Here is a 13,855-nt window from a genome sequence, read left to right on the forward strand (position 1 = left end):
TTGTTGGTCACATAGCATTTGATTGTACAATTGTTGGTCACATAGCATTTGATTATCTTGAATGATTGGTACATTTCAAACATGAATTAATTATTTATATAAAAAATTTAAAAAATAGAATAAAAACAGGTTGACGATAGTTGTAATTAACAACTGAGAAATATAAGATCATAATATAAAAACAGGGCCCAGTTGACCCAGCCGTAAAGTAAATAAATTAATTAAATGTACCTGCATTTTTAGTAGCCATGGGATTCATGGTAATACCTTGCTGTTGCTCTTCTAGCATAGGACCAGGTGTAGGTGATGGTACGGCAGTAACGCAGGCAGTTACTATCCTATTAGTGTCATATTTAACGCAACTAACTTGGCAGCACTTTTCATCAGGCCTCGTACATTCGTTATCGCTAACACACTTGGAAGAAGGACATGCCCTTCCATGTGGATCTAGATCAAGTTTTGGACATCGGCCATCATTCACTAAATAAACAGAAGAGAGTGATACATTGAACCAAGTCAAGTTGTTTGAAGGTGTTACTGCTGCTTCTGGTGCTCCAAATGGGTGTACCATAATCAATAATTGGGAGTAGCCAGTAACCAGCCAGCTTTTGGGTCAAGATCAAGTACTGGACATTGGCCAGAGAGTGATACATTGAACCAAGTCAAGTTGTTTGAACACAGAGGTTCCAAACGCAAACAAAAGTTTTATAATTAGTGGGTGTATGAGAGGGTGAGCTCTATTTAGCATCTTTTATAGAGGTGTTACTGCTGCTTCTTGTGCTCTAAATGGGTGCATCATAATCAATAATTGGGAGTATCAGCATATTGTAAATGAGAAGTACAGTATTGGCGTCAAGAAGGCAAGTCGATCGTGCCAGTTAGATCAAAGCTTATACTAATTAATAGTAGGCCTATGCCAAGTGAGCTTATTGTCAATATAATCTCCAAGTAAAGGTGTTTATGAGTGGAGATAAAAGAAAATTATAAGATAAAAGATGTATTGTCCCTGCTGAAAAAATAATTGTTCCAAGTTTTGTTGTTGAATATGCCATTTTGATGTTCCATTTAATAGTTATTCACTTTGAACAGAAATTGGATCGAAAAACAAATTGATTATCTGAAAAAAACTGTCATTTAAAGAAAAAATGGCTGGTTGCTAGCCAATTTTATTTGTCTTTTTATAAGTGAAAACATTAATTTTTTTTTCTGCAGAGGTGATCAACTTTATTAAACCTACAAAATGGCCTATTCAAAATCTTAATTTTTCATGTTGTTTACATCTTTAATAATTATTATTCTTAATCAAAATCATTGAAGACATTAATGTTTTTGTGTTTCTTACCATTCTCACATTCATCGAGATCACATGCTAATATTTCCGTAGTTTCACCAACACAGTCGGTAGTTATGCACGGTCTGCTACGTGTCTTTGTAGCTGTACCGCAAGTAGCGCTACATTCGCTCCAGTCACCCCACCCTGAATAAGAAACAATACATCCATTAAGGGTGTTTCAAAATTATTCCACTGAAGTTACTGCAGTAACTATGTTTTGTTTACATGTTTATCTGTTTTAAACCTCAATATAATGGGTCATACAATCAAGTGCATGAAATTTGAAACATTTGAACTAATATTATTGTAACAAAAAAAGTTCTGGCAATGGATTAGGTACTGGACCTAGAGGAAGAGAGAGGTACAGTACCTTTGAACCAAGTCAAGTTGTAGTCAAGGTTTAGGGATCAAGAAGGGGACCTTTATAGCCAGCCACCGCCTTATTAATATTACTGTAGCATTTATGATTTAGTACAAGCGCCACATACGTTTTTGTGATATGTAGAATAATATTAAATAGGCCTAGGCCTATATAAAAGAAAAAATGGAAAGGCGCGGATTTCAAAAGTATACAATAAAAACGTGGGTATCACAATCATCCGAGCGAGAGAGGGCGGAGTACAGAATAGATATAAAGCCTGGCACAGCCGGCCTAGAGTAGGCTACACACAGCACTCTCTCAATAAGTTTGTAACTGAGCATAAATCTCTCTTAAACTGAAGAAAACTACAATAAAATGTTTTTGACTAGTTTAGCCCTTGTTTTTGTCTAGTTTTCCCAAACCCTATTGTTGTTCTCAGTCGACATTTCAGTATGTGGTGGTCGCTGCTGCTGCTCTGGTCAGCTCTGGCCGCCGGTGGTGTGATACTTGGTAGTATCATACGTATGAAACGCAATATGTGCATTTTACAAAATATTAAGTAGAATCGTCGTCTTACATAAACCTGACATAAAATTTTGATCTAATTTCGTAGTGAAGACGTGACGTTCACTGGTCTACAAAGAAACTTTATCAAAACTTTGTTTACTAAAAGGTTATCCGAATCCTGTAGAGAACATTTTAATTTGTTTTTTAACTGGTATTTATGCACCATTCTGACGATCAGTTTCCTTAACTTTGCTGCTGGATCTGCGACTTACGGAAGTGAGTCGCGATTTTTTTTGTACATTAGTTGGGGACTCATTGTGAAAAAAACTACTTCCTAAATATAACTTAATCTAAACCTCTAAATAATCTCTCTCTCATTAAAGAAGCTCAGCTAATGGGATTCGAACCCCATATATCGGCATGATATGCCTACAAAGTCCATAGTTCCATTCGACTCACACAGGCTGCTCTTACGTCACACCACTGATGGATATGGCTAATCAATTTTTATGTTATTTTGTGACGGGTCCCATGCATAAATATTGAAAAATACATAATATATGGTTGAGAGGTCCTCCTCATTTCAAATCCTGCATCTACTACTGCACACATCAACACAATACAAAATGTATACTTACCGCTAGGAGTTGGGACAGCAAAAGCGGCCGCCAATAAGCTAAACACTATGAACGACTTCATGCTGTGTGTGCCTCCACACTTTTCTTATGAAAGGTTTGATGGGCACAAAGACAAGACAATTGTGATTATCTGTTTGCCTGTTTCTTATATAGCATCTACGCTGCCAGGAACCGCCCATTTTAATGATTGGCAGATATAGATAACTACCCTGGATCCGGAACCAATAACGATGTATTCCATCACTGTCAAAAATTATAAGGGAACATTATACCGAAACACAAACCAATATTGTTTCCATTGATTACTGTAAACCATTGACCTATAAAAAATCGGTCGATCATATTATACTGCATGCCAAAGTAAAATATTGGAGTTATCGGGACACAGACTGCTACAACCAAGGATTCCGATAAACCGTTCCTTTATTTGAGGCTACAATACAACCATGGATTCCGATAAACCGTTCCTTTATTTGAGGTTACATTACAACCATGGATTCCGATAAACCGTTCCTTTATTTGAGGCTACAACAATAGAACCACGGATTCCGATAAACCGTTCCTTTATTTATTCTTATTTTACGGTTACTGTAAATTTACAGAGAGGGAAGAGGTGTAGAAAGAAGTGTGTTTCTGTAAAATGCGTTATGCAATAAACGAAACTATTACTGTAAAAACAATAAAAAACAAATACAATATTCATCAACCTATCGAATTATGACTGCTCATGCGCCATTTAAGCATAACAACATTGTAACTAAATTACATTTAACATTTAATTTTACGTAATTCAATGACTGCAGATTAATGTAATCTATGAAATAGATACCTTGATATGGAATTCATCACATCAGCAGTTTCTTTTATTATCTTATTTTTTAGTTTCCTAAATTTGTTTTTCTAAAATTATAATCGTGTCATTCTATCCTTCCCATATGGTACAAATGTTCTTCAACGCGTATAAAAAGAACTTCGAAATGGACAAACGAAACATAGTTCCAATATCTTGCTATACTAAGAACGTACACGTAGACTTCTTGCGCCAATATCGATTAGGCCTATACACTGTCGATACTTTACAAACGACATACAGTATATAATCTGCTCATCATTGACTAAACAAACCTAACAGGTCACAACAAGTTCTTAAAATGTATTAACGTGAATCTAAAATTGTTGATATAGGCATAAAAGTATCACCGAGAACCATACCGAATAAGATCAAATAATATTATATTATGTCTGTCTCTATTCACTAACATTAACATAGGCCTACCACATGAAATATACTAGTATATTGGTTTAAAATGTTCAGTTTCCGAGTGGTATGTTTTACATTTTATATGTTTATCTTTTTGTATAATGTATTTTTACTATGACGATGTACATACTTATTTTATTATATTTGTAAGAATGAAACTAATATATATTTAAAAAAGCATAACAAAGAAACAAAAACAGCAATTTCGATTCAAAGAAAGTTTGTATTACAGTATGTTTACAATGTTAAAACATAATTGTTTTTTTCTCTCTGTATATGTACTGAAAAGGAAATAAAGGTGAGTGTATCTCACGAAAGACAAACACATAATACTAGCTAATGGGGACATAGGTGCGGAACATAGGCTATAGATGGATGTTTCTGGCTTAACTTGAACAGTCTCTTGAAGAAACCATTTTTGAATCGTTGCTAGGCGATTGATTGCGCGTCAAACTCCATTATCTAAGCCAACTTAAGAAAGTATACAATCGTGTATAACTTGCGTAAAACTATAAACCTGTGAATTTATAACACAATAAGCTATTGTTGACGGTTTAAAGGATTTCGATTTATATTACACATTATTACCCTTGATCGTTATCCGCTCAACGGATACTTGTTCCTATAATTTCTACATTTCCATTACCAATAGCCCTAGGCGCCAAGGTCAATAAAATAATTTCACAATAATAGTACAAAATGACAACAAAACCTAATTTTGACCTTTGATGAACTAACATATGTTTGATGATTGATCATGACATCCAGATTTCGATATCACTGATATCAGTGGTGATGGTGTGATTGTGAAAACAATACACTTAGGCCTATGCTTCAATCAACAAAAAGCATTCTGTAAACGGAAGTTATAGTTGTTTGCAGTAAATTTAGTCTTTTTTTGGACCTCAACAAACTTAAAAAGGGGGAGGAACAACTTTGAATGTGAATTGACATTTTACAATCATCTATAAACGATTGGTTCACTTCATACTACTGTAGGACGTAAACACGCCGACACACATAGATTGCGTTATAAAATCACAAGCGACGGCGGAAAATCCGAACTTGCGCTTGTAATTGGTCAAAGTATTTGCGTACGTCGTAACTGCGTTGCGCCCTAGAGTGGCAACCAGTAAACAGTTCTCGTATTTGTTATTTTTTCACCAGTCTCTGATGCTTGTTGCATACATACAGTAAATCGGTTTAATTTATCTATTTAATATTTTCTTCCAAAAAGAAGACAAGGTTGCATTCACACGACCCTCGGTCTCTCAGGCAAACCAACACTACATTGATTTACACGATAATTAAATTGTATAATAAACACAATTTCAAACAAAATGAGTACTGCTATTTCCTATCGATATATAAGCAAAACTTGAATCACATAATACTAAATTAAAACATTTATTTTCCTTCAATTATTGCGATAACTTCTGAAAACAAAAGTTAGATACAATGAAAATTGACGGATTGATTTAGAATTGGCAAAATTATGTCGTTTTGAAAACAATTTTTACACAATTGTTTTTTTTTTAGATTAATGTATATGGTAGTCACCATAGATATATAATTTATAGTATTTGCTCAGCAAACACTGTTCCCAGCTACAAACTAACAATAAATAACATGCCAACTCATTTTATATACACATTTTGGCTTTTCAAAACAAAACTCTACAGTAAGGCAAATTGCTACATCTGTCAATGCACAGAGTTTTGATCACGTGTGCGTCAAAGTTTGTGGTATCTCATTTGTCGACCATGAACATTAAGCTTGGTTCCTATGACGTGCTTTAAGCTTGGTTCCCACTACAGACGCAACGCGAGGACGTAGACGCAACGCAAGCGAGTTGACTAATGACAAGCGACAGTTCCAATAATCCATCGCTTGTGATTGGTCAAATCGATGAAGTTGCGTTACGTCCTTGCGTTGCGTCTGTAGTGGGAACCAAGCTTAACGCAAGTAAGTTACTTTGTGCGCGCTTTTTACGTCCTTGCGTTAAACCAAGCTTTCTCAATGGCAAGAAACTAAATCATAACCCAAAATGAAAACAGGCTCAAAAGCTACGCCATTAAGTGCAGTTACAAGGTCCGATTTAAAAATTGAATAACAAGCAAAATAAAATTAAAACACAATCAACTATCCATCTTACATTGCTTGATTATAAATGGTTAAATGTGGTTTACTTTCCAAAAAGATTGGTTCCCACTTGGACGCAACGCAATGACACGATCGCACCATAAGTGATTTGACCAATCATGACCTGATAGATCATCCAAATAGTCGCTTGTGATTGGTCAACTCGCAAGCATTGCGCCCATCAAGCTTAAAAGAAGATACCTTTGTAAATCGACACAAAACATATATTTTCAGATGTTTTATGAACAAATTGATATTCCTAAACCTACAAACCGGTATGTTTGATACTGTTGAACTTATTGCTACTATTCACCCTATGTTATAGATCACCACATTTTAACTCTGTTTGTCAGTGAATTTGACGGAAATATAAATTTTAGATTTATTATATGAATTACAAAAGTAACAGCACCATTTGGATATGCTTATTTGAAAATTGGATGATCACAGTATAAAGCTCTGTCTACACTATCATACTAGTTTGACAAAAAAAGTGTGATGTGCCCAAACATCGTAGTGATATGTTTGTTTTTATATGATATGACATCATCATGTCCATATATGTGCACTTTTTTTAACATACACTATCAAACTCCTAACAGTGTTGGTATAACAGACAAACTAGCATTCCAATACTGTCATACAATTCTTGGTACTGTATCTATATTTCTCCAGTATCGTAGGAAAATGCCATAAAACAGCATGGATCACAAGTATTATCTAGTATCATACCATAACCTAACGTTACATGATACAGGCACCACATGTGATAAATATAAATGAGATACTGCATTACCAAATATTCGTATGATACTGGGCAAATATTGTTGTATGTGGAGATACAGCACTGAGAATCGGGAAAAATGGTAGAGAAATGGAATATATGCTTCCCTCTACTCATTAAAATTCAAAGATGCTAAATATCGAACCAAATAATTTTATAAACATATAAAATATATATCTATATATAATTATTATTTTCTGAATAGCATAGTAGAGATATGATGAACTAATTCACAATAATTATAAACTAGAGTTTTAAAAACAACAATGTTGTCTATGGCAAGAAATAAAATAAGCAAATTATAGCTATATAAAACAAGAGTAAATTATAAACTGCCTAATTGATAAAACAAACACTTTGTACATTTTAAAAAATAAATAATTAAAAGAAAAGCATTATATTTCTTTTAATTATTACACTTTGTGCCTCCATAATTTTCAAATAAAAAATTGTGTTTTTTTTATAATTGAAGTTCAATAATGTACTATTTTGGAGTTGTGATGAAATGCAAAGGCTACCTAGATAAAAACAAGCTATTATTATTATTATTATTATCATTATTATTATTATACTCACTTAGCGTAAGAATAAATATATATGTGATATAAAGATTAACAACATTATTTATATGTACACTATTATACAAAAAAACATTAATTGTACATCTGAATTCCTATATGTCCAGTTAACATTGTACATATGATTTCCTATATGTCCAGTTAACATTGTACATATAGTTTCCTATATGTCCAATTAACATAATTCTCAAATTTTGAACAATAATGCAATAAGATATTTATCCAGTTAACATTGTATATATGATTTCCTATATGTCCAGTTAACACTGTACATACAATTTCCTATATGTCCAGTTAACATAATTCTCAAATTTCAAACAGTAATGCAATAAGATATTGGTACAAATTGGCCTGTGAAATGAAACAGATGTGGTCCTGAACCTGCATGCATTAAACTAGGCCAGTTAACCCTCATTTATTCCTCCACAAAGGGCAACAGATGTGACCTAGGTCTTAATTCAACCATATTTTATTCGATCAAATCCACAAATAAAGTAAACATTCTGGAGCCTTGTTGACGACGTCTAAAATAATGTCAGTGGGCCAATATCAAATTAGTACATGGTTCGTTAAGAGTTTAATTTAAGAAATATTAATCACCCTTTAAAACAAAGAGCACCAGATTTCAACCTTCATTCAGTATCTATACAGTAGTCTCGCCAGATTTGGACCCTAATCGTTCCCGCGATTGTTTAGCAACAGATTCCACGCCCTCAATGCCGTCTGCATCCTCAAATATTGACGAGTCGATGTCAGGAAGGTTGATCGATGCGTTGTCGTCATCTAGATCTTCGTATTCGTTTAAGAAAGCGGCTGCGTCTTCTTTAACTGATGTTTGTTTCACTTTCTGCGCCATTTTTAATCGTCTTACCTAGAAAATAAAATTAATATTTGTACAATGGTCGTAAAAAAGCAACAGTATTCAAGCAATTTAGAGGCTCTGAGAAAAAATATAACAGCTATAGTAAGCTTAAAATAGAATAAAAATGCTGTACATGTTTACATTCACTATTGCTAGAGATTATAAGTAATAAATAAATATTTATTTATTTATACTGGGTCAAAGACTGGTCTCCCAGACGTCTTAGTTATGATCAGTCGCTGTGAGTGTGTACCAGTATACAGAGTAACCTCTACTCATCTCGAAAGATGTACTAGGTTCTTTAAAGTGCACATGAGCTAGATGTGTACACTGGATCTGCGGTTTATAGTCCTTATCCGAGAAGACCACCAGAACCATGGAGCGTTGAACCCTTGCCGATGTTATGGCTACGTAATTATGGTTCCACTGTTTTAACCGCTCAGGCACTTACTCAGTTAAGTGTGCTGATATGTACTATAGTCTATTACTTTTCATTTATGTGAGAGCAATTTCTGCAACTAAATTATGGGACAGAACCAATGAATGCTAATTACCTCAGCTTGTAATCCTTTAATTATATTGTAGAGTTCATGAACATTCTGAAATGATTCTGTGTTGCTAAGCTGCTCTTTAGCTAATAGTTCTTGTTTCTGAAAAAAGGTAACAAACAATTAGTAATTAGAGTGTGTTCGGAGTGAACGTGTAGCTTGTTTTAACTTCACTCAAAATTGGAAACTTCATCTAGGTCTGTAATGTACACCAGATATTTCACAATTTTGCTGCCTTTTGTCATTTTAAAAGTTGGAAAACATGAAAAAGAAAGAGATGAATAAAATCAAACTTTGAATATTTTACTTTTCTTCCCACCCATGGTAAATGTGGATTACTATTAAGCTTGGTTCCCACTAGGACTCAACGTGAGGACGTAAAGGTAACGCAAGCGTTGACCAATGACAAGCGACAGTTCGAATAATCTATCGCTTGTGATTGGTCAACTTACTTTCGTTGCGTCTACGTCCTTGCATTGCGTCCTATTGGGAAACAAGCTTTATGTGACATTAAAATGGCACATTAAACAAATAAAAAAAAAAAAAAATCAAGGGTAATAAAAATTGGAATTAATTCTAGGTGAGTGAACCTGGCTGCCTTCTGATATGTACATTTTTATTTTTTTTTAAATAATAAATATCAGAAATTATATAATCTGTAAACGAAAAAAAAAGAATAATTGTATGATATATGCACTATATCATGTGTACGTATATGTAAGCAGTGCTGTGAAAATACAAATGCTTGTTATAGCCACACGTCCACCATTTATTATTATTATACTCCCATTTTATATTTAAAACACTTCTAGGCTCTGTGTGTATCTTTTTAACGGACTAATATGAAGAATTCAAATCCAATTCACCAATAGCATAATTTCACTGTTATTATTATAAATGAATGTAGGTTTGAGAAAAATTTAAAAAGCAAAGGATAGATTTACAGTATAAGATATAATTCAACCAATCAATTTTTAGTGTTGCTAAGCATTATGGGATGCATGTCCTTTAATGAAATGAAGCAGACAACCTTATGACCTTTAAGAACATTACCTCTATCATTTCACAAAGAAACTGTTGAACTTCCGGCTTAAAAATAAATACATGGAAAAATGCATGCAACGTAAATAAATTTTAAATTTTATTAAAGATTTATATATAAATAAAATTGAAAAAAAATACGTACATTATACATGCTTTTAGAAAGATAGATTTGTTTTGTTAGCACAAAGAGAAAAACACCAATAAATATACTGCACAAAACCAATCATGCATATTGTATATGAAGACATAAATTACCTCTACGTGTAGATCTGCTATACGTTGGGTAAATTCTGCTAATGTTGCTCGTGTTTCTGTTTCTCGTAAACGTATCGACATTAACTCTTCTTTGTTCTGTCCACAAGAAACACACAAAAACAAGTTGAGATAAATATATAAATGATTTTAAAATGACAATTTGTGTATGCAAACATTCATAAAATTCAGATGGCCACTGTTCATGAGAAGAATCAGATTAGATTAAAATAATAACCGATTTCTCACCTTAGCTTCCATTTGACACAACTCTTTCTTAACTGTGTTTAGTTCCAATCGTAGACTTTGTTCTCGTTCTAACGCCGTGTCTAACTCGGATTTTAACATCAACCTCTCCTCCTCAATTCGTCTCATCTGGTTACTTGTCATTTGATTCTAAACGATTAGAAGAAAAACATAGACAAATTGTTTAAAATTTCATTTAAAACTAGGATTACATTCATTTATATTTCATACGATAAATTCCTGACAATTATTGTCATTCATATAACAAATGTTAAGGACACATAGAAAAATTGACAAGCCTCAAAATATATCAAAGAGAAGGTTGTTCATCTTGCATTGGAAATTAACAAATGAACAATGCTTATTGACTCATACATACTACAAATTTTACTTACTACAATAATACTTTTCCTTTCATTAAACAGCAGTACCGTATTGTTTTTCTAAATATCATGGTGCAACATATTATTTATTTTGTTTTCTTAGTAGGGTAGGCCTCTCAGTAATATTAATGAAAACTACCCCTCCGAGGAGCCCTACAACACATTTAAAACATAATTTAAAACAGCTTAAACTAAACAAAACTAAATCATTGAAAGGTAGTATATGACTTAAATTAAAAATGTGTTATGACTGTTTACAGAACCTGGTGGCTACTTTAAACCATCCTGTAGTAACATACCCTCACTCAAACAATTGACCAAATGTGGTAATGATATGCCCAAATATGGTAGTGATATGACATCATTATGTCCATATTTGGGTACATCACACTTTTTTTTGTCACCTAAAGTTTGATAGTGTAGACAGAGCTTTAGAATCTACTTGTATATTAGAGGATGGTTTTACTTTTACAATTATGTTAATGCACAGTATTAGTGTATCAGTATTTTAATGATATTTATTTAAGCTCAAAATTACGCGTACGTGCAACGCAAGGACGTACTTGCAACACAAGCGAGTTCACCAATGACAAGTCACTGTTCGAATAATCCATCGCTTGTTATTGGTCAAATCACTTGCGTTGCGTTACGTCCTTGCGTTGCATCACTAACCAATCTTAATTTTTAACTGTTCTTTAAATAAAGATATAAAGAAGAAGACGACCTCTAACGTGGTGGTTTTTGTAAACATACTTAAAAGGAAGAAAGCGGGACATAATGGCAGCTATGTGTTAATGAAACAAGATCTAAGAATATTGACCTATAGAGCTACAACAACCAGCTTAGCTTAAAAACCTCAGACAACTTGCCTTATAGTTGAATGAACTTTCTGTTGAGTTTTCATCAGGCTCTTCGTCTACACTACTGGAGCGTAACTTAAGTTTCTCTTTCAGCTTAAAAAGCCGCAGCTAAAAATGGCAACCAACGATCACTGTGATTCATTCTGAACACTATTATATTTTGAGTTATTAAACCTTAACCGTGACACACTAGCTATACCACCATACAAACCAGAGATGTAGACATGCCTGAGGCTAAGAGAAGCCAGCAAACACATGAATTCATACATAAGACGACGTGCCATATATATGTTGATTAGATAGGAACATTGCAGAGTGCTTTGTATATCAATATAAAATATAAATGTACAAAAATGAATGTTTATATGTAGTTGTATGCTCATCTTCCTACACATCAATTTTAAACAATTTTTGAAGAAGATATGAAATATCTAAAAAGTGAAAATTACGCTATATAAATAGTATGAAACCTATAAAGAATACTGTAGCACTTAAGCTCTATCTACATTATCAAACTTTATGTGACAAAAAAAGTGTGATGTGCCCATATATGGACATGATGATGTCATATCACTACCCTATTTGGGCACATCACCACCATATTTGGGCACATCAAACTAGTTTGATAGTGTAGACAGAGCCCAAAAAAGGATGTTGAATAAGAAAAGTCAGAAACTATATGAAACTACAAAAGACCAGAACTCAATTGTAACTGAAGAAAAGTTAACGTTTGATGACAATAAAATATAATTTTATTTTCCTTTGTACCATTCTAATCAAATAAACCTTATTTGTTCCAAGAAAGATTAAATGAAAAAATCTTTCCGTCGACAGAACACACTAATAAGACACTTTCTCCACACATACAAACAACAAATTCTTTCAACGTTGCATTGAAAAGATTCACCTACTGTTCGTCGTCTAGGATTACATTTTGCGTTTACGTGGATAAACTAACTCGTCACGATGACGAGTTAAGTTTAATTCATAATTATGATTATTATATAAAAATGTACAAAATTACTATACAAGTTCATTTAGTTGATATATTATGGAATAACCTTGAAAGTACAAGATTGTTATTAACATAACTATCTTACTAAACATTTTTCCACATAAAACCTGGAATTACCACACTATAATATGTACAAAAGTGTATGTCCTTGTCTTTCTACACATATGAAATTGAAATGCAATTAATATACTATTCAAAGTGAGGCAGAGTATCTAAATATCTTAAGATGACTCATGGCTAATTAACATAATTGTAATTAAAATAATCAAATTTATCAAACAATAGGATAGAAAGACCTTGGTTGTGTTTGACGCCGAGGCAATGCGATGAAAGCTGGGATTATATACACTCTCATCCCTCAGGTTATTATAATGATCAAGCATAATACAGTAGTTCAACTTCCAACAGCAACAAAATATAATCTACGATAAATTACAACGCTGATATATTTTGTAATCCACTCGCTGTGTGTGTCACAACAACAAATAAGTAATGATTTACTATTTACTGTTGTGGAATCATTAATTTGCATAAACAGAATAAAAATGTTAAAAGGACAACTTTACCGAGAACTATATTTTGACAACATATTAGGGATGTACATATGATTTCAGAACAATTGCAAGATTTACAATTTCCCCGCACACGCTCACCGTATATCTGTTGCTGTAAATTTTGAAATCTATCTATTGTACTATGCATTAGAGTTAATTATTAATGGTGGAAATTTGTTTTATATTTTTGTTAACAGAACTTTTAAATGTTGTAATTTTGATGTATTTAGTAATGCAATTTTTAAATGCCCCTTTTCTCAATGTGTTTTACATGCTTTTTTACCTGTATATTTTCCAATTTCCGTTTAATGTAAAGCAATCGAATTCAACATATACCTGCTGATTGCCATTTTTATATCATAATAAATATTTAAAAAAAAAACAAATTAAAAATTTGAACTAATATTATTTGGCACACATTTCTGAATTGATATTTTGTTGTCATTTATATGTCATCAGCGTCTTATTCAAAATACGGTATGTTCAA

General features: G+C 32.9%; 2 protein-coding genes across 6 annotated transcripts in view; both read right to left on the minus strand.

Moving 5' to 3' along the window:
- Positions 1-2,955, minus strand: part of LOC144838098 (uncharacterized) — a 41,162-nt gene extending 38,207 nt beyond the window's left edge. The window contains exons 1-3 of the mRNA XM_078693456.1: positions 2,840-2,955; positions 1,343-1,477; positions 232-480 (exon numbers count right to left, since the gene is read on the minus strand). Coding sequence (XP_078549582.1) covers positions 232-480; positions 1,343-1,477; positions 2,840-2,900 — 445 coding nt within the window. The 5' untranslated portion in view covers positions 2,901-2,955. The remainder of the gene's footprint in view (positions 1-231; positions 481-1,342; positions 1,478-2,839) is intronic.
- Positions 2,956-5,483: 2,528 nt separating this feature from the next.
- Positions 5,484-13,855, minus strand: part of LOC144837086 (EVI5-like protein) — a 34,674-nt gene continuing 26,302 nt past the window's right edge. For 3 of the 5 annotated variants that reach the window (XM_078692079.1, XM_078692078.1, XM_078692077.1), the window contains 5 exons: positions 11,809-11,907; positions 10,560-10,706; positions 10,314-10,409; positions 9,021-9,116; positions 5,484-8,475 (listed from right to left, as the gene is read on the minus strand). In XM_078692079.1, coding sequence (XP_078548205.1) covers positions 8,248-8,475; positions 9,021-9,116; positions 10,314-10,409; positions 10,560-10,706; positions 11,809-11,907 — 666 coding nt within the window. In that variant the 3' untranslated portion in view covers positions 5,484-8,247. The remainder of the gene's footprint in view (positions 8,476-9,020; positions 9,117-10,313; positions 10,410-10,559; positions 10,707-11,808; positions 11,908-13,855) is intronic. The other 2 variants (XM_078692081.1, XM_078692080.1) reach the window with 1 other exon arrangement.

This window comes from Antedon bifida, chromosome 3 (genome assembly GCF_963402885.1).
Source record: "Antedon bifida chromosome 3, ecAntBifi1.1, whole genome shotgun sequence".
NCBI lineage: Eukaryota > Metazoa > Echinodermata > Crinoidea > Comatulida > Antedonidae > Antedon > Antedon bifida.